The sequence below is a fragment of the Rhinopithecus roxellana genome, chromosome 2, assembly GCF_007565055.1.
Source record: "Rhinopithecus roxellana isolate Shanxi Qingling chromosome 2, ASM756505v1, whole genome shotgun sequence".
NCBI classification, from domain to species: domain Eukaryota; kingdom Metazoa; phylum Chordata; class Mammalia; order Primates; family Cercopithecidae; genus Rhinopithecus; species Rhinopithecus roxellana.
This window is the reverse complement of record NC_044550.1, coordinates 76,621,969-76,642,821: the sequence shown is the minus strand read 5'-3', so window position 1 is coordinate 76,642,821 and position 20,853 is coordinate 76,621,969. Positions and strand designations below refer to the sequence as shown.

The window sequence follows — 20,853 nt, the reverse complement described above, 5'->3', positions numbered from 1 at the left end:
GGCTTCTGTGGGGGGTCTGCACAGAGAATCTTGCACAGCAGGCTCTTTCCTATAGGAGGTATAAGGTTGTCATATAAAGCTGAAGGCCCAACATAGGTCTGCCTCACAGTTATCCTTCTAGAATGTTGCTGATAGGGTCAGAATTTTGTAAATTTTTTCTTAAAGAAATAGAGACGGGGGTCTCACTATGTTGACCAGGCTGGTCTCGAACTCCTGGCCTCAAGCGATCCTCCCATCTCAGCCTCCCAAAGTGCTAGGATTACAGGCGTGAGCCACCGTGCCCTGCCAGAATTTTGCAAATTTACTAAGCATCCACCACCGCGTATCCTGTGTAGGACACAGGTCCACTGAGGTCCCTACTAACCAAGAACAGTAGTTCAAAGTAACACCAGGCATCCCCCAAAGAGAAAAATTGTACTGCTGAGCACAGTTCACTTACGTTCTTTTGTTTTTTCTTTGCTTTTGTTCCTGAACAGCTGTGTAATTATCTCCCTTTTTACTAAGGTCAGTCAGCCGCCTGGCAGCTATTGTACAAACAAACCTCTATCCCTCTCACCTACATAAGGTGTGCGACAAGGAGCCATGCTAATCTCTCTCAGGCAGTGATAAATGGAGCTGCCAAGGGCAGCTGGGCTCTGTAAATCCTCTCCTCAGCCAATCCCAGGAAATCTCAGGTGTGCCTGATGTTTTGAGTGATGGCTTTTGATATGTGTGCTGTGACCAAAGACACAAAGAGGGCCCAGGGCAAGCAGGCAGAGCTCAGCTGTGCAGCCCAGGGGTGTTCCCACACGGCGAGGCCAGCCCCACACTGGGTAGCACAGGGCATGGGAAGAGTGTGAGAAGAGACACGTCAAGACGATGCCCCCAGACAAGGAGGTGAGAGGTCAGGGGAGACCCCTCAGAATCCAGAGCACGGAGAGAGCTGGGGCTTCTTGGGAAAGACAAGGGAAATGGGAAGCTGTGACCTGCGGATCATTCCGTAGCAACTGTGTATACTAAAAGATGATGAGGGATGAGGGGAGGATCCCTTTTCTCAGGGCCAGGATTTGCCCATTGTTTTGCATGTGATGTGATTTTGGAAAAAACAGTGAACTTCCCTCTTCATCTGCCAGATTAGGTTTTAATAGTTTCCCAGCCTTCCTCATGTATCTGCTCTAAGGATCACATAAGATCATGTGTGTAAAATGTTTTGGAAGCTGTGTGTGCTGCACACATGTATGTGGGGGCCTGTCACGTGGCCCTGGTGTCAGGGAATGTCATGTGAGAGCTGTAGCCATATGGCCCCGCCAGGTCAGTGGAGCATCTTGTCTGCACCTGAGGAGGATGCAGATTTAGTGCAGGTTGTCCAAGTGCAGGTCTACAAGGAGTAAGTGTTCAACTTTTTTTTTTTTTTTTTTTTTGAGACAGGGTCTTGCTTTGTCACCCAGGCTGGAGTGCAGTGGCGTGATCTCAGCTCACTGCAACCTCTGCCTCACGAGCTCAAGCAATCTTCCCACCTCAGCCTCCAGAGTAGCTGGGACCACAGGCAAACACCATCACGCCTGGCTAATTTTTGTATTTTTAGTAGAGATAGGGTTTCACCATGTTGGCCAGGCTGGTCTCGAACTCCTGGGCTCAAGTAATCTGCCTGCCTCGGCCTCCCAAAGTGCTGGGGTTACAGGTGTGAGCCACCGCACCCAGTCAGCTCTCAGTTTTTCGTTTTGAGAGTGAATATTGCCAGATCAACACCAATCTTAGTTGCTGCAGCATTGAAAGTGTCCTCACACTTTGGATTTTGGAAACAGATTTTGGGTTTCCTGAAAGGACATGTGAGGGAAAACAGAAGGATTTGGGATCTTACATATTTTGGGAAACTTTAAAATGATTCTCAGTAGACTTGGCAATCAGAGCAGAGCAGGTTGAAAGTAGGCATGAATTCACATTTAATGCCGTATTCTCAAAAAGTGCAAAGCACATCACCTCTCATCCATTCACAAAGGTTAGACAAAACTTAGAAACATTCTAGATCATGAAGTCCCATCATTTTACAAATGAGGAACTGAGGTTATGTGAGGAAGCTGAGCTTATGTGATTTATATGAGATCACAGAGCTAGAGAGAGACAGAGCCAGGATGGAACTTAGGACTTCTGATTCCTGACTCCAGGATACACCCTCAGTCCCCCACAGGCTGCCAGGGGCTCATTCCTAGTCACAAGTAGGACAATTAAATTCTTATATAATATGGGAAGTTTGAGGAGAAGCTGTTAAATGCTCAGCTTACTCTCAGTAATGCCCTTCTATTGCTGCCTAAAAGATTTGCTTGGTTTCTTGTCTACACATTATTGGTCTACACAATCAATTAATTTCAACAGTTTTCTGTAGAACATTATGGTAGGGACGGGATGGGGTCAACAAGTCAGAGGCTGTTTTTTCCTTTGGTTGCCAGAATACTGGCTGGCCTTGTAGAGAAGAGAAAAAGAAAAGAAAAGAAAATTATAGAGCAGCCCAGGAACAAACACAAGAGAAAAAATTGAAATAAACACATGCGTTAAGAGGTGGTCGGTGTGTGTTATTTTTATAATGAACACTCTAAAGAACAGGGACCTTGCTGTATGTTCTTTATAGCCCTTGCAGATGAAAGGTACTTAATGAATATTCAGCAGCTGCAGGGAGCAGGTTAAACAACATCCCGAAGGTCATGCAAGCTACTTGACGGCAGACCTAGAAGTAAAACCTCTTTCTCTGCTCTTTCTACATCACTCTTATTTTCTTTCCCTTTGCACATACAACGTGATAATGATAATAGCCTTCCCAGTATATTGGTAGCAACACTAGCAGTGCAGCATCCCCGTGAGTGGAAGAAAGACTAAAATGCAGGCCTCCTTGCTTGCTGGTATATGTGGAATCCCACGTGGTTTCCTCAAAGCAGTAAATGCTGAATAGTTTACTTGTAGAGACGTATTTTACAGGCAGTGTGGCTTCATGGGAATAAGATTAGCCTTTTTTGTATAACCCCTGAGGATCTCATCTTCCTATGCCCAAAGCATCCACTTAGGTCATTAAAAAGCAGTTGCTTGTCCCTTTGAGCTCAGTCCCCACAGCACTAAGGAAAGCATGCAGGCTGATGTTGAGCAGTCCACGTCAAAACCCCTTCCCTCAGCACGCATTCTTCATGAGCCAGCAAGTCCACATATCAGAAATACGTGCACATGTTCACCAAAGGCATGTACAGGAATGTTCATAGCAGTCACATTCGAAACACAAAAACTAGAAACACCAAAGGTGACATCACTAGTAGAATGGGTAAATAAATTATAATATTCCATTATATTCATATAATGAAATACTATCCAACAGTGAGAATGAACAAGCAATAAGAATTCACATCCACATGGATGAATCTCACAAATACTGTGGTGGATGCAAGAAGCCAGACAAAAAAGCAGCATCATGTGAATCATTTTCTGCAAAGTACAAAAGCAGACATAACTGCTGTATGTTGTTAAAAGTTAGGACAGTGATGCCCATGGGTCAAGGGAGGGCGATGACTGGAAGGGGCACGAGGGGCTCCTGGCAGCGTTCTGTTACTTGATGGAGGGCCTGGTGGCCCTGAGTGTGTTCATTTTGTGAAAACCTACCTGGTTGTATCCTTAGGCTTTGTGCACTTGCCTATAGGCATATGATTCTTCAACACAAAGTTTAGTTTTGGGGAAAACCCTACCTTCCTCAGAACTGCTAGGATATTGAATTGTGTGCTTGCTCCCTATCTCACCTCTCCACCCCTCTTGTGTTCTGTCGTTCTAGCAATTGCAGCAATCACATCTACCCCGGCAGCACCTCCAGCCACAGCGGAATCCATACCCAGTGCAGCAGGTCAATCAGTTTCAAGGTGAGGCCAGTGCAACCTCTTTCATTTTATACCTTCTAGTGGTGAAGCGTAAGTGATGTGTAGCCAGAGTCATTGCCTTACATGCTGTATTTGTGTCCAGGAAATACTTAAAATATTTAACTACTGGTAGGTTAAGAGTACTAACCAATCAGAATGGATTCCTAGAGGCCTCCTGTTGTGCCAGGCATTAACCTTTTGGTCACTGAGTCACAGAGGGGTTCTAGAAAGCACAGGGAAGGGTCAGGGTAGCTGTGGGAGTTGGGACTGGAACAGCTGTTCTTTACCAAAAGTATATAGTATTGCAATAGATTAACAACCGGTAAAGATATACTGGTGCCTGTTGGCTCCATATCAACTTTGTTTATGTTTAGATCGTCATCTTAGTGACTACAGGGGCAAAAATCTTGTGCCACATCTTTTTTGCTTATGCCAGCAGGTCACCTGACCAAAGCCCTTACCTCTATAGCTGAAATGGAAGAATCTGGCTTGCAATAACCACTAGTCTCTGCTGAATGTAGAAGACAAATAGGGCCTTGAGGCTGATTGAACTGACCCTGTAGCCATTTGCGGGAATCCTAAATGATGACCCAGTAGCAATGGGTGCACTGTATGTTAGTGTTGCACTCCTTTATAAATGTGGAAGGCCCACTCGAATATCAAACCCTTCCATCTCCAACAGAGAGAGCCCTTGACTGTGTGCAGTGGCTCATGCCTATAATCCTAGCACTTTGGGAGGCTGAGGCGGATGGATCACTTGAGACCAGGAGTTCAAGACCAGCCTGGCCAACATAGCAAAACCCTGTCTCTACTAAAAATGCAAAAAATTAGCTGGGAGTGGTGGTGCATGCCTGTAATCCCAGTTACTCAGGAGACTGAGGCACAAGAATCGCTTGAACCCGGGAGGTAGAGGTTGCAGTGAGCCGAGATCGCACCACTTCACTCCAGCCTAGGCAACACAGCGAGACTCTGTCTCCAAAAAAAAAAAAACAAAAAAACCCTTGAGGGTCTTATGTGGGGTGAAGAAAATAGCCTGAGGAGCCTTCCTAATCTTATCCACAGGAGTTTTCAGGGGGCTAAAGGGTTCACCTAGCAGCAGAAATCCTAATCCCATCCTCTGCCCATTTTGTGGGATCCACATCAATGGGTCCCAGCTTCTCAAAAGTTACCTATTCCTTTAAGAGTCTACAAAAAGCTATGAAGTCTCTTGCACAAAAATATATAATATGTAAATATATATAAACTTTTATATAATTTCACAAGTATCCCTGAACTTTATCAATAGACTGGGTGAAAAATTTCTGATCTAAGGTAGCATTTTTAAGTCTTCAGATTGCAAAACACAAGGTTATTGAAAACAACTTAGTGGGTCACAACCAACATTTTTAAAATGAAATACAACAGAAATTATCAGAGCATATCAGAAACTTTTCTTTCTGTTTTAAACCCACATGTATATATCCTGGATCATGAACTGTGAGTTGTAGTTTACAGTCTGAAAGCCATTGATATTTACTAACAGACCACATTGAAGATCACCTGTAAAAATACTGGGGCTTGAGTAGCTACCACTCCCTTTCACCTCTGGGATGCTTATATCATGTTAGATCCTTTGGCCTTGACACATTTGGCCTTGACACAGGCAAGGACAAAAGGAATTGAGTTATCCACAGGTGTTCTGTGCACTAAATCAGTGCCAGGGGTTTTTGAAGAATTATGTTTCTAATTTTGCCGTGGGTAGGGAAAAGTGGGGACTAGTCATCATTACATATAGTTGTTGTTGCACATACAGAGCCCTCCTTTATAGCTATAGTTCTCAACCTTTAGCCTGCACTGAAAGCACCAACAGAGCTTGTTAAAACACACACAGTGTTTCTGATTCAGTATATCTGGAGCAGGGCCTGAAAATCTGCATTTTTTACAAGTTCCCAGGAGTCACTGATTTTGCTAGCTAGGGAACCACGCTTGAGAGCTGCTGCATTATATTATGAACTAATAAAAAACATAAAAGCTGATAAACCCAGCATAACGTCTCTTGAGTTTTCCAGGTTCATAACTCATGTATTATTTGTGGGGAAAAGGGGCCACCACAATTTAATAATTGCTCTGTGTTGCAGAACATAGACACATACTTATATGAGCTATTCGGAATGTTTTGGGTCCACTTAAAAAGTTCTATTCCAGGCGGGCGCAGTGGCTCATGCCTGTAATCCCAGCACTTTGGGAGGCCGAGGTGGGCGGGTCACCTGAGGTCAAGAGTTCGAGACCAGCCTGACCAACATGGAGAAACCCTGTCTCTACTAAAAACACAAAAAATTAGCCAGGCATAATGGCGCATGCCTGTAATCCCAGCTACTCCAGAGACTGGGGCAGGAGAATTGCTTGCACTCAGGAGGCAGAGGGTGCGGTGAGTCAAGATTGTGCCACTGCACTCCAGCCTGGGCAACAAGAGCAAAACTCTGTCTCAGAAAAAAGAAACAAAAAAAACCCACAGAGACAAAAATTAAAGTCACCTGAAATCCCACCATCCAGAGATGATCAATCCTATTATTTTATTTCTATATATATAGACACCCACAAAAACTGGGATCGTACTGTACATGTGTTTTTGTAGCTGACTTTTCCACTTAACAGATCCTGATGTTATTCTTGTTTATACTTCAGAAGCAAATTATTTTGCACTCATATAGATACGATGTCATCCTCAACCGGTAAGATACTATTTTCTTTAGAGGTGAGAGAGAATTCACCTTTGGGGCTAAATTAGAAACAAATGGCTGATCACTTTGCATTTTCTATTCGTGACGTGGAACATGGTTCAGTAGAGAATATTATCAATAAAGCCAGTGTAACATTTTAGGGTCCTTGAGCTGATTGGTTTGAGATATATAATTTATTTTACTATCTTCAGTATTTTCATGTGTTTACAGATACCCTAGATAGCATGATGTTATGCATCTGGGAAAATAGCAAACTGAAAAATAAGAAATATCATTCTTGGAGAGAAGTTTTGTTAGGTATAATTTGCATGAGAACCTATCCCATACTCTCACCATTATACATTTCAAAGGCCTTAATGACTGTCTTTCCCTCATTAGGTTCTGGACCTCTGAGCAATGTTACATGACTATGGGGAAATGCTTATTTTTTTCACAAATACAGGCTTGTTGTGAGTGAAAATAGAACATAGACTTTTTAAGGAAAAAGTTGGATACTATCGTCTCTCTTTGAATATACAAGATTTTCTTGGACGTTGTGATGTTAACCGGCAGACAAGAAAATTAGACTATAGTGTCTCACAATAATATCTGTTTTAGACCGAAAAAAGAAAAAGAAAACATAATTTGTGGTTTAACACATGTAGGAATCAGATAAAGACAAGCTAATTCCTTGGACACATCTGAATTTTTTTCCTTTGTATATTTAAAATCACGGTAGGCATAAAACTAGATTAATAAAAGTCTTTATTTCTCTTAAGTGAAAAATAATGTGGTGATTGCTGATTTTAAAATGCCTTTTAAAAATAAGAATTACATCAAGATAGTGCAGTCATTTACACTAAATAAAAATAAAGATTGGCTTGGATTAATGTAGCACTGCCTATTAAAAGGTATTGTAACATTTCTGCCCTCTAAAGAAAGGAACCTATTTCTCATTCACAAAATTATTCCAGACAGTATCCAGTCCTTTAACATATCCATTATAAATATACCCCAAAATGGCCAAATTAGAGATGTCCTTTCATCTATTTCTAGCAGCCCATCAGACTGTTTATATAATTTGGGTCTACCCAGTCAATCTCTGACTCAGCAATATTTTTCCCTTAAATTTTTTTTTATAAACAACTCAATAACCCATTTCACCACAGTTGATCTTATTGGCCATGGAGTCAATAAAAATTTAGTCGTTAAGGTCTCAAAACTTCATGACAAGATTACAAGTTGCAGTATATACTACCTTTGAGTGTTTTACTAGGAACTTTTGATTTTTCAAAAAATCACTTAGATATAATGAAGCTTAAAACAAAATATGAAAACATTTCTGGGAATTTCCCCCAGATCCTTCAGGCTTCCTGATAGAAACCATTTCATTTTTCAATGCAGTATGATATTGATCTCAAGCCACAAAAACTTGAGACATAATCAAAATTCCCGTAATTTCCTTTCTTAAAGAAAGGAAGAAAATATGGAGACATATTTTCAGCCCAGAAATCAATAGCCACATCAGGAAGACAAAAACATGCTTCAGTTATCTGCCAGGGTGCCAGGTTTAACAAGGTTAGACTATTCTCATCTGGTTTCTCATCACAGTTCCAGGTGGGATTAAATTTGCTTAGAATATTGACTGGCTCCCAAGCTGCATCTTCTTTAAATGTCCAGGAAAAAAACTATTTTTCTTCTTCTTATAGACTCAGTCATTAGCAGGAACATAGAAAAATCCATTTTTGTGCACCTCCTAGCCCTTTGTAACATTGACTGGTGTTCTACCGGTGACATTTCCATTCTCTTGGCTGTTTGGAAATTTCCTGGTAACATGTAAAGAATGACTCACTCAAATGCCTAATTAAGGTTGAATGACTTGGTGTGGACACTCTGGCCACCTTTTAAACAGCATTATTAAAACTGTGTTAGCAATTTGCTGAGAGAAATAGTCGTTGCTGATTTGAAGGAATGGACTTCGCTGTAGAAATGCAGAAAGTCGGGTGCAGCACACCAACATGGCACAAGTATACATATGTAACAAACCTGCACGTTGCGCACATGTACCCTAGAACTTAAAGTATAATAAAAAAATTAAAAAATAAAAAAATAAAGAAATGCATAAAGTTTATGGCCAAGTCACACGTAGCAGGATGATTTCTTTTTCTAGCTCAGGAAGCTGGCCAGTTTGCAATGACATGTTATGATTCAGAGAATCTGGAGCATGTTGAAATCTACAGAGTGGATCCAAAAAATGTCCTATCTGTCAAAATAGCTGCTTAGCAGAAGCAATGGCCTTTAACCTCTCAAATCCTACTCAAGTCTTAAGGGAAATTAGTCTAATGGTCTTTATTGATAGTATTCTCTACTGAACCATGTTCCACTTCACGAATAGAAAATACAAAGTGATCAGCCATTTCTTTCTAATGTAGCCCCAGAGGTGAATTCTCTCTTACCACCAAAGAAAATAGTATCTTACTGGTTGAGGATGACATCGTATCTATATGACTGCAAAATAATTTGCTTCTGAAGTATAAACAAGAATAACATCAGGATCTGTTTAGTGGACAAGTCAGCTACAAAAACACATGTACAGTACGATCCCAATTTTTGTGGGTGTCTATTTATATACAAATAAAAGAATAGGAATGATCATCTCTGAATAGTGGGATTTCAGGTGACTTTAATTTTTGTCTCTGTGTTTTTTAATACTTCCAAATTTTTCACAATCAGCATATGTTATAATCAGAAAAATAATCATTTTTATTAGAGATATATTATCAGAGTAGATCCTTTCTTTTTCTGTTGCTGTTGTTTTTGTTTTTTTTTTTTTAGATCCTTTCATATAAAGGAATTTTGTCATTCCCAAAGAAAATTCCAACATCTTGTTGCAGTATATTGCTTATGGAGAAGAGTGAGTGGTATGTGTCCTATTTTTCACTGCAGGTTCTCCCCAGGATATAGCAGCCGTAAGAAGCCAAGCAGCCCTCCAGAGCATGCGAACGTCACGGCTGATGGCACAGAACGCAGGCATGATGGGAATAGGACCCTCCCAGAACCCTGGGACGATGGCCACCGCAGCTGCGCAGTCAGAGATGGGACTGGCCCCTTACAGCACCACGCCTACCAACCAACCAGGAATGTACAGTATGAGCACAGGCATGACCCAAATGTTGCAGCACCCAAACCAAAGTGGCATGAGCATCACACATAATCAAGCCCAGGGACCGAGGCAACCTGCCTCTGGGCAGGGGGTTGGAATGGTGAGTGGCTTTGGTCAGAGCATGCTGGTGAACTCAGCCATTACCCAGCAACATCCGCAGATGAAAGGGCCAGTAGGCCAGGCCTTGCCTAGGCCCCAAGCCCCTCCAAGGCTGCAGAGCCTTATGGGAACAGTCCAGCAAGGAGCACAAAGCTGGCAACAGAGGAGCTTGCAGGGCATGCCTGGGAGGACTAGTGGAGACTTGGGACCATTCAACAATGGCGCCAGCTACCCTCTTCAAGCTGGGCAGCCGAGACTGACCAAGCAGCACTTCCCACAGGGACTGAGCCAGTCAGTCGTGGATGCTAACACGGGCACAGTGAGGACCCTCAACCCAGCTGCCATGGGTCGGCAGATGATGCCATCGCTCCCGGGGCAGCAAGGCACCAGCCAGGGGAGGCCAATGGTCATGTCTGGCCTGAGCCAGGGAGTCCCGGGCATGCCAGCATTCAGCCAGCCCCCAGCACAGCAGCAGATACCCAGTGGCGGCTTTGCTCCAAGCAGCCAGAGCCAAGCCTATGAGCGGAATGCCCCTCAGGACGTGTCATACAATTACAGTGGCGACGGAGCTGGGGCTTCCTTCCCTGGCCTCCCGGATGGTGCAGATCTTGTGGACTCCATCATCAAAGGTGGGCCAGGGGACGAGTGGATGCAGGAGCTTGATGAATTGTTTGGTAACCCCTAGTCAAGAGAGGCCCCAAGAGCCATGACTCGAGTGGTTAAAGCTTAAAAAGTGAAAAAGAAACAGGATGTTGACCCATCCTTGTTTTTTGTTTTTTTGACCCACGTAAACTGAGCAAAACTGCAGCTGGCTGACAGTGGAAGATCCAGGTGCCAATCCACAGCCCCGCCGGGCCTCATTTCACCTGATTTTCACACAGCAATCGAGATGAGACGCCACGCAGATCCCTGCTGCGAGAGAAGGAGACACCCAGAGGAGCAGGTGGGAAGACGAAGCCAGCCAGAGCCCCTCTGCTCAGCCTCAGCATGCCCTGTGATCGCCTGGCCCAGCAGGAGCTACTTCAGCCAAGAGGGACCGTTACCCAAGAGAGGTATCCTCAGACCCTCCTGCCCCAGGTCGGGAGACAGCAGCTTTGGAGACACAAAAGAGACAGAGCCTCGGCCAGAGAGAGTCCCCCAGAAGAGGCTGGGTGGTTGCACAAGCCAGGTGCACAGGTTGGAAATGCACTGAACTCTGGGTGCCAAGAGATGTAAGGCTTCGAGACATGCTACTGAATTTGGAGGGCAGGCACGAAGAACAGTGAGATAGTCACAGGGAGACAACAACGGATCCTACAGGCCTGTCTCCTGCCCCATGATGACCCTCAGGAATTGCAGAGGCTCCGCTGTCACAAGGAGAGCAGGCTGAGTTTGGAGCACAGTCCATCCGGCAGTCCTGGGGCGTGTGCCCTCTGCTGGTGCCCCTGGTGGCAATCCCTCCAGGTAGGGCTGGAGCCCGCTGGCACCCAATACAAAACCCATACATCCAGGTGGGTCACATCTACTTCTGGCGGCCGCAGGGCAGAGAAACCCCTACTGGACGCTGTGTGTCTGCCAGTCTGGAGCCTTTGTCTCCAGCCCTGCCTTTATTCCTCTTTGCCTCCACACCAGCCTCCCCTCGCTTCTCCTTACAGACTATCCAAGAAGTGAAGCTTATGTCTTTAGGGAGCCTTGGGCAGAGTCCACATAAATGCAGGAAGAACTTAAGACAATGCCTGAAATGCAAAGGCAACACTGGAGTCTTCTTTCTCTAACATGTGCAGAGTTGAATGAATATCTCTGCCTGGAACTAAGAGGGCTGCTCTGATGTTTGGGTGTCGGTTTTTGTGAGCCACATCTGGTATTTCTGATATCCCCAGGAAGGAGTGGCCTGGAGGTCACTGGTTCAGGCTCCCTTTGGGCGAAATCCCGGGAGTGATGCTCTAAAATCCACCTTTCCCATCATCCCTACTCATCAGAAAGATAAATATAAAATCCCTGAGAGGTGGAGGAGCTAAAAAAGCAATTGCTCCACCTTACAAATTTGGTTATAAAGGAGAAGATGTAGTTTCTTTCATATGAGCAAAGTAGTCCTCTTCCAAAGTCCTGTACAGTTGTTGTCTTTGTCATTGGCGCACATCTGCCCTAAGTGAAATCTGTCAGAAGGACTCAACAAGGCTCCTTGCCTCCCCTCCCAATCCCCCTTTTGGAGGCTCTTTGGCTTCAGTGTTGTCCTAAGTGAGAGTGGTGTGTACTTTTCTCCTGTCCCCTCCTCCCTCCGCGTCCTAGACACTGGCTGCCTTCTGTGCACTCCCAGGCAGCTCACCACAGAGGAATCGGAGCCTGTGGGGTTGGACTGGCCACACTCAGTCCTGAGAAGGCGAGTTGCCCTGGAAAGCTGGGAGCAGAGAGGTTTGGAGAGGAGGCAGCGGGCAACATTGCCTTTGACTTGCTCTCAGTGTACCCCGGGTTGTAGATCTGCTCAGCAAGGGGCAGGATGTAAGGCCAGAGGTGCCTGGTGGGTGAGAATCCCAGGCAGGGGCTGGGCGCCCTCTCCGAAGAGGTGGCAGCAGAGTGACCCTGAACTCCCCACATGGGGACTTATGCCATTGGGGAAACTGAGTGGAAAGAGATGAAACCAAAAAAGAAGCAAACAAATGAGAAGACACAGAAAACATAATTACCTTTTCCTGAAAGGTACAGGAAATAAATAAGCAATGATGAGAAACTGGAGGTGGCTAATGGAAGTGGGACAGGGATGGGGGCTCCATTATCTTTTAAAAGCTTCCTCCAAATGCTCAGTACTAGGACCAACTAATAGAGAGGTAGATTTGAATACGGTGGTTTTGTTTTGGTTTTGTTTTTACTACGGTGCTGATGTATATGTAATGTCTAAAAAAAGTTATTTGTACATAAGTTTTTACAATACTGCAGGTATCACTGGGTCTACTATCTGTAAAAAATATACATATAAATATATATATACTGTTTGTTTAAAATAGAGTATTTTAATTTCATTTCTTAACCCATCATCACAGCAGTGGTACTGCACTTCAGATGACATCTAATGACTAATTTGTACTGTATGACTTATGGCAACTTGCTCCATTTTATTCAGATTTTTCTAGTTTTCTGTTTTTACTATGTACATTAAGCATTGCTTATTTCCTTTTAAGAAATGTACAGAACTCTGAAATGTAGAAATGAAGTGATGTTGACATACCACTTTTAAAGAAAACAAAAATGAAAATAAAAGATTATCTGAATCAATCCAAAGTATAGTTTATTTTAAGATCCTCACTGGATCTCCAAACTTAATTAAGCAGACATTTTTCCTGGGTTTTAATTGATTAACTGCAGTTCTTTTCTCAAAATTTTGGTATCATTCTTTAAACATTTATTTAATGGGAGAGATCTATCATTCCCAGCCTTTGCATTCAACTTCTCAACTGATACTTTCTAAATTTACTGCCGCACTCTGAAGGATGTGGCAAAGGGAAGGGAGGAAAGTCAACTTTGCATGGAACATAGTGCAATCCATTTGTAGATTCAGTACCACAACAGTTCCATTTCCAACTGGTTCATCTGGAGGTAGGGAGGCTCCACTGGAAAAATAAATATTTTTGTCAAAAAAAGAAAAATCGGAATATATTGAGGGGAAGTAATAAAGGTTCTCGTTCCACTGTAGTGAGCACTGTCAGTAAACAGCCTCCACCACCCCACTCCTACCAGGCCACTTTGCATCTGAAAGCCATGGCCTGGCTTCACCTGCACCCACCCACAGAATTGAAAGTGCTTAGAAGTTTATATCCCTCTGGATTGACTTTAGCCAGTGACTCACTGGTGCAGGAGTATAAAAGCCCAGTTAACTTGTCTGAACAAAGTCAGATATAATTTTGCTCCACAGCTCTACTGCAAGATCAGGCAAAGGCTGGGACTTGGTTTAAAGGTGCCCCGCAGGCCGGGCACTATGGCTCACACCTGTAATTCCACCAGCACTTTGAGAGGGCAAGGCAAGCGGATCACTTGGGCTCAGGAGTTTTGTCAGAGGCATGTGAACCAGAGCAACTCCATGTTAAATAGGAGCTGGGTAAAATGAGACTGAAACCTACTGGGCTGCATTCCCAGACGGTTAAGGAATTCTAAGTCACAGGATGAGATAGGCGTTCAGCACAAAATACAGGGCACAAAGACCTTGCTGATAAAACAGGTTGCAGTCAAGGAGCCGGCCAAAGCCCACCAAAACCAAAATAGCAACGAGGGTGACCTCTGGTCTTCCTCACTGCTACACTCTCACCAGTGCCATGACAGTTTACAAATGCCATGGCAAGGTAAGGAAGTTACCCTATATGGTCTAACAGGGGGAGGCATGAATAATCCACCCCTTGTTTAGCATTATCATCAGTAAATAACCATAAAAATGGGCAACAAGCAGCCCTCAGGGCTGCTTTGTCTATGGAGTAATCATTCCTTTATTCCTTTGCTTTCTTAATAAACTTTCTTTCACTTTGCACTGAGCACTCACCCTGAATTCTTTCTTGCATGAGATCCAAGAACCCTCTCTTGGGGTCTGGAATGGGACCCCTTCCTGTAACATATTTCTCTGTCCTGTAACAGTTTGAGACCAGCCTGGGCAACATGGCAAAACCCCATCTCTACAAAAAAAAAAAAATACAAAACAGCCGGTCGTGGTGATGCATTCCTGTAGTCCCAGCTACTCGGGAAGCTGAAGTGAAGAATCACCTGAGCCAGGAAGTCGAGGCTGCAGTGAGCTGTGATCATGACACTGCACTCCAGCCGGGGTGACAGAGAGAGACCCTGTCTCAAAATAAAACCAAAAAAAAGGGAAAAATAAAGGACACCCCTATTTTGGTTTTTTCCCCTTCTCTGTCCGGTTTCCCCCACTCCCTTTTTCACCTCTTGAGAGCCCTTTGTTAATAAATCACATAGATGTGAATCCACCTCTCCACTTCGAGGAAATGACCTAAGACTCCTCATCAAACTTTAAAAAGCTTAGTATCACAACATGTTTCAAAACTGGGTTAAGAGGAAAAGTAGGCCACAGGATAAAGTCATCATCAAAATAGGTACAAAACAAAGGTAAGTTTTAATATACACAAACCAAAAGAAACAAACAATTTAATTATGGAAGAAGAGGCCGTCACTCCCCTTAGTGGGTTATGGTTCCAGACGAGTTGGCAAATAACACTATGTAGGAAACAGTGTGGCACTGGGCTTTGTTCTTTTGACATGGGCTTAGCACTCTCCCAGAAAACATGGGATAGAAAATGAACTGATTCTGGGGTGGAGGGAGGGCACAGGGGGACGCTGACACTAGAAGTAAAAACGTGAAGCTCTGAGAAGAGTTGATTACTCCTAGTTCCAATCACTTCAAGCCACATATTTTTACTTATACTCGTTTGGCACTGGATGAATGGAATACCTTTCTCTTTTCAAATGAGTTCTTACATGTTTTCTTACTGACCTTTATAAAATCCTAGTGCAGTAAGTGTCGTGATGGGGGAAGAAAGAGGAGAGAATAAACATTTTTCTAGAAAGTCACTAGACATCTGCCCCCAGTGAGAAAGATGTATTTTATTGGTGATTAAAGAACATTCCACAGCATTCAATGAGCTGTTTCTGCCTCTGACCATTCTTTTCAAGGAAGAGTGTGTCTGGAGAAAAAGGGTGAACATCAAATGACCTGATTTTGTTTATTAATGACTTTTTTGGCCATACCCCACCCACCTCCAACCCCTAAAAGAAAAATGGGACAGGAAAAATTATCTGAAAATGGAGCACAGCTACCGCTTTGGGTAACTAACTAGTCTTTACCTTTTTATTTTCTTTTTGATTTTTTTCCTCTTTTTGTGAATTCGGTTTTCTCCTCAATTCTCTTTTAAGTACTAAGGACATTAAATTCCTCCACTAGTGTAGTAGTGGAGTAGTTGCCACAGACACATGCCTCATTTCATGCAACAGGTGGAGGTAATTACTACAGCTCTCACACATGTGGGGCCCAGGTGTCTCTGCCACACCCAGGACAGCTGCTAGGCCAGCATGGATGACCATGGATCCATCACTGGATCTCTTAACAATGCTCCACACAGAAAATCTTCAGGGCTACCAAGAATCTGATTTTAGGTTTTAACTTCTCTTCAGATCCTTTAACTTTTTATTATAAACATTTTTAAACAACCAGGAAAGTAGAAATAATAATACAACAAATACCTATATACTTATCAACTAGATGCAATTGTTAACACTTTGCCATAAATGCTTCATGTGTATATTTTGCAGAACCATTTCAAAGTACATCCAACCACTTTACCCCTTAATGCCTCGGGACACAGCTCCAGAGAATGAGGGCATTCTCTTCTCTAGCCACAATATAATTATCACACCTAACAATTAACATTAATTCCCTAATATCATCTATCCGTATTCTATGCTCAAATTGTTTCCATTGTCTCACAAAGGTCATCCATAGATGTTTTTTTTCTTTTTCTTTTTTTTTTTTTTTTTTTTTTGAGACAGTTTTGCTCTTGTTGCCTAGGCTGGAGGAGCGCAGTGGGCGATCTCGGCTCACCACAACCTCCACCTCCTGGGTTCAAGCGATTCTCCTGCCTCAGCCTCCAGAGTAGCTGGGATTACAGGTGCGTGCCACCACGCTCGGCTAATTTTGTATTTTTAGTAGTGATGGGGTTTCTTCATGTTGGTCAGGCTGGTCTCAAACTCTTGACCTCAGGTGATCCGCCCGCTTCGGCCTCCCAAAGTGCTGGGATTACAGGTGTGAGCCACCGCGCCCGGCCCATAGTTGTTTTTTTCCAACCAGAATTTGAACAAGGATCTCACATTGCCATTTGGTTTTTATGCCCCTTAAGACTCTCAACGCAGAAAAGTTCTTCTCTATCCCCCACTTCCTGACATTGACTTTTAAGGCAACGAATCTGATTTCTAAAAGTAAAATTGATCAATTTAGTAATATACAAAAAATGTACATGTAATTGTCAAACTGATCAGAAACCCACATCTCTGTGGCCAGAAATGGTTGCTCCCTGTAGCCAAATCTAATAGGAATGAAAATAATCAAAAGGTTGCCTGGTGACAATGCAATTAGAACAAAGGAAAATCTATCGTTTGAATGTTTAAAGTGACAAGGCCTTGATAGTCTGCTACAGCCATTGTCTATTTCCACGTGTTTAACCAAACTCTGTGTGTGTGTGTGTGTGTGTGTGTGTGTGTGTGTGTGTGTGTGTTTTACCCTGCCCAGAGCCAATTTAAGTGCAAAACAGAAATTGTTTAAAAATCTTCAATTGTAAGATTTGGAAAGCTTCTTTACAACTTGCAAAGGACATGGTTATGAAGTAATTATGCCTTAGTATCAAAAATTTGCATTCTCATCTTTCATTGGTCTCAATGTATAAAACAATTAAAATGTCACAATCCAAGTCACAATCATAATTGATCAGAATATTAAGTAAAAAGGCCATAGAATCATAGCTTTTTAGCATATTTTCCCTATTTTACCTAAAAGAAAACCAAGGCAGAGAGCTACAAAGTGCTGGGGTAGCACAGCCAGCAAGTGATAGGACAGGATAGGGTGGTCTGGTTCTGGAGTCTTCGCTTCTTTGCTTCACAACCTCCTACTGATGGGATGCCTTGTCCAAATTCAAATGGCCAATGAGTAGGGGAACCTGAGTATGCAAATATGTCCACTCCCAGACCAGTATAGTCTCAATGTGCTTTGGGGTATTTAATACTGTACTGCTATTTGGGATGCGGGAGGTTATATATTACGGGAACACTTGTATTTAAGTGTCTTTCTTTCTTTTTCTGTTAATATTATTCCTGGCCTTTTTAACTTCTATTGTATCCACAAAAAAAGAAAAGTACTACTAAACAACTTTTGAAGATGCGCACACCAGACTCAAGGCTGTCCAATTTTCTTTGGAAAATTGACAGAGGGCCCTTTTCCTGATGTCAAAATGTGTTATGTATGCTTATAATTCATTTTACCTTTTCTTTGAAAGCTGTGAGGTAGAATCGTTCTCATTTTACAGATGAAGAAAATGAGGAAAAGTCATCTGCATTGTGCCAGACAATGACTGCACATTAGGGTCAGAACAGCTTTGGGGGTTCTGCTGTACTTTCCATAACACCCTCCAAACCCCACATGACACAGGGCGTGCAGCAGAACCCAACCCAGGTTCTACAGTCGTGAGCATGACCCACCTTCCTCAGCCAAGAGAAAGAATATCCTCTTCGCACTGGTCCCTGGGCAATTCCTTGAAACGATATCCTTTTCCTCTTGAAATTGTGCCTCAAAGAGTAAAAGAAACCAATGACTAAAGGAAATTCTTCAGTTTGGAGGATGGCAGATAAGAAAAGAAATAACTTATGGAAACACTGAAACTCTCTCAGCTTATGAGATTAAAAGAAAAAGAAAAAAATGGCTGAAATCTGTTGGAACCAAGACGCCTAGCTGGAGTCTGCACAGAACAAGCTTGCTGATATCACAGCTTAAATTTCCACAACATTTCATATTAACTCCCCTGGAATCTGCACATGCTACCTCTGAGGCAGCATAAAGAGATAAATGGACATGCCCAAAGACTTTCCAGACCTCCCCTTTCTTTCAACCAATCACCTACTAATCTCAGAATTTACCCCCTGACATTTTCTAATAAAAATACTGCTTGGAAGCCAGCAGAGGGAGACAGACTTGAGCTTGACTCCTATCTGAGTTGACTTGCAATATAAAGCTTTTGTTGGCTGGGCAGAGGGGCTTACACCTGAATCCCAGCACTGGAGGCTGAAGCAGGAGGCCTGCTTGAGCCCATGTGTTGGAGGCTCCAACCTGGGTGACAGCAAGACCGTCTCTTTTTTACAATTAAATTTTTTTCTTTTCTCAAAAACCTGGTTTTGCAGTATGGGCACCAGGCAGCAAGCTCTTTTGGCTTGGAAACACTTTTTACTTTATAAAGTACATTTTGATAACCTGTTTTTGTTTTTCTTTGGTTTTTTGTTTGTTTGTTTGAGACACAGTCTTGCTGTGTCGCCCAGGCTGGAGTGCGGTAGCGCGATCTTGGTTCACTGCAAGCTCCGCCTCCCAAGTTCACACCATTCTCCTGCCTCAGCCTCCCGAGTAGCTGGGACTACAGGCACCCACCACCACGCCTGGCTAATTTTTTGTATTTTTAGTAGAGACAGGGTTTCACCTTGTTAGCCAGGATGGTCTTGATCTTCTGACCTCGTGATTCACCCACCTCGGCCTCTCAAAGTGTTGGGATTACAGGTGTGAGCCACCACGCCCAGCCTTTTATAACCTGTTTTGTTTTGTGCTATCAGTTGATGACTCCCTTCTCTGGCTACTCTATGTGTTTGCCTGATGTCCCCCACGTGCCTTCCTATCTGGTGACCAATGAAAGGGCTCGGCTGCCTTATCAGCTTCTGTCTGAAACTTTCCATCACGCGAGAAGTAGTCAGATGGCAGGTTATGTCAGTAGTCCTCAGAAAGAGCAGCACACGGGTCAGGCTGCTCTGTCCCCACACAACCGGTCATGACTTCAGCATGCATTTCTAAAACTAGGGCACAACACACTTCTACTGATGATATGGATGTAACTACCCCAAGCAAATTTCAATTCTTAAACAGGCAATGTATGCTCTAAAGGGTGTGTTTCTACAAAGCCATTTCAAGAAAAACAGAATAAAGACTTTATTTATTTTTATTTAACAAATGATACCAAATTACCTTCATGGTGGGAACAGCTTCTGCAAGCATTAAAGGGAAGAGAAAAAGTTAGAATTGCCGCCTCAGTTTCTTGGCAATATTGAGGTCCAGATATTCATCCATAAAGCTGTTTGCAATTCCCAGGGCACCCAGGAGGGTCAACAAGGCCAAAATCCCCAGACTCAATCGGAAACCAGTGATCCTGCAGGGTGGACAGGAGGGAGAAAAGTGACAAACTGGGTTGTAATAAGGAAGCTGAGAGTCCTGAAATAGGCTGTCCTATCATTGACACTGTCCAGAACATCTATATTTTTGCAATTTGAAAATTTTGGCTCATCACATAAATTAAAGGGAATGCCTAACCATACAGATCACTTGGTTTCTTTGAACATTCAAAGCATTATCAAGGCTAGGCAGGATTTATCCTTGGTAAATTTCTAGAGATGATGCAAAATTTTTGCAAGGAACTAGAGTCCACATTCAGTGCACAGTTTTATACTTGCATTGTCCTGTCTCATGCCTAATTGTGTATGGCCTGGCAAGACTTGGCCTCAGACAGTATGGATTACTTTTGCCACCACAACTCGCAGTTAATATCTCCCAAGAGAAGGAAACTGACCCAGACCTTATCCTGCTACTTTTTGCATAAATACAAAATTACTGGGTTCTCCTTACCGTTTTTTAGCAGCTTCTGAATATCCCCAGAAGTACAGGTGACGGCCATATATGTACATCAGACCCAGACAAGTAGCAAAAACTATAGAGGGGGTGGGGAAAAAAGAAAAGGCACAAAAGACAACAGCAGTCTCTTAAGATGTTGTATGAAGACTGAGAAAATATTCACAAAACACATATCGGACAAAATACTTATATTCAGAATACATCACTGGCAGGAATGCAAAATAGTACAGCCACTTTGGGAAAAGTTCTGGTAGTTTCTTATAAAATCAAACATAACATTTGACTCAGCAATCTCATTCCTACGTATTTACCCAAGAGAAACGAAAGCGTGTGTTCACAAAAGGACTTGTTTAAGAATGTTCATTGCAGCTTTATTCATAATAGCCAAAAACTGGAAACAGCCCAGAAGTCTATCAACAGGAGAATGGATAACCAAGCTGTTATAGAGTCTATTCAATGGAATGCTACTCAGCAATGAAAACAAACAGATCTATGCAACACAACATTTTGCTGAGTGAATGAAGCATTACACAGGCTACATACTATATGATTCCAATTATATGAAGTTCTAGAATGGACAAAACTAAATGATGAAACAATCAGAAGTACTTGTATCTGGGAGTGAGAATG

At 43.0% G+C, this 20,853-nt stretch overlaps 2 protein-coding genes across 6 annotated transcripts in view; one reads left to right on the top strand and one right to left on the bottom strand.

Annotated features, from left to right (window-relative positions):
• Positions 1–13,076, top strand: part of MAML3 (mastermind like transcriptional coactivator 3) — a 437,193-nt gene extending 424,117 nt beyond the window's left edge. Inside the window, exons 4-5 of the mRNA XM_010353469.2 lie at positions 3,785–3,869; positions 9,512–13,076. Coding sequence (XP_010351771.1) covers positions 3,785–3,869; positions 9,512–10,512 — 1,086 coding nt within the window. The 3' untranslated portion in view covers positions 10,513–13,076. The remainder of the gene's footprint in view (positions 1–3,784; positions 3,870–9,511) is intronic.
• A 153-nt stretch (positions 13,077–13,229) lies between these two features.
• The window catches only part of MGST2 (microsomal glutathione S-transferase 2), a 44,011-nt gene continuing 36,387 nt past the window's right edge, over positions 13,230–20,853 (bottom strand). For 2 of the 5 annotated variants that reach the window (XM_010353466.2, XM_030917205.1), the window contains exons 4-5: positions 20,218–20,299; positions 19,503–19,744 (exon numbers count right to left, since the gene is read on the bottom strand). In XM_010353466.2, the coding sequence (XP_010351768.1) occupies positions 19,612–19,744; positions 20,218–20,299 (215 nt within the window). In that variant the 3' untranslated portion in view covers positions 19,503–19,611. Of the gene's footprint in view, positions 13,412–17,932; positions 18,130–19,502; positions 19,745–20,217; positions 20,300–20,853 lie in introns of those variants that run through there. The other 3 variants (XR_746813.2, XM_030917201.1, XM_030917209.1) reach the window with 3 other exon arrangements.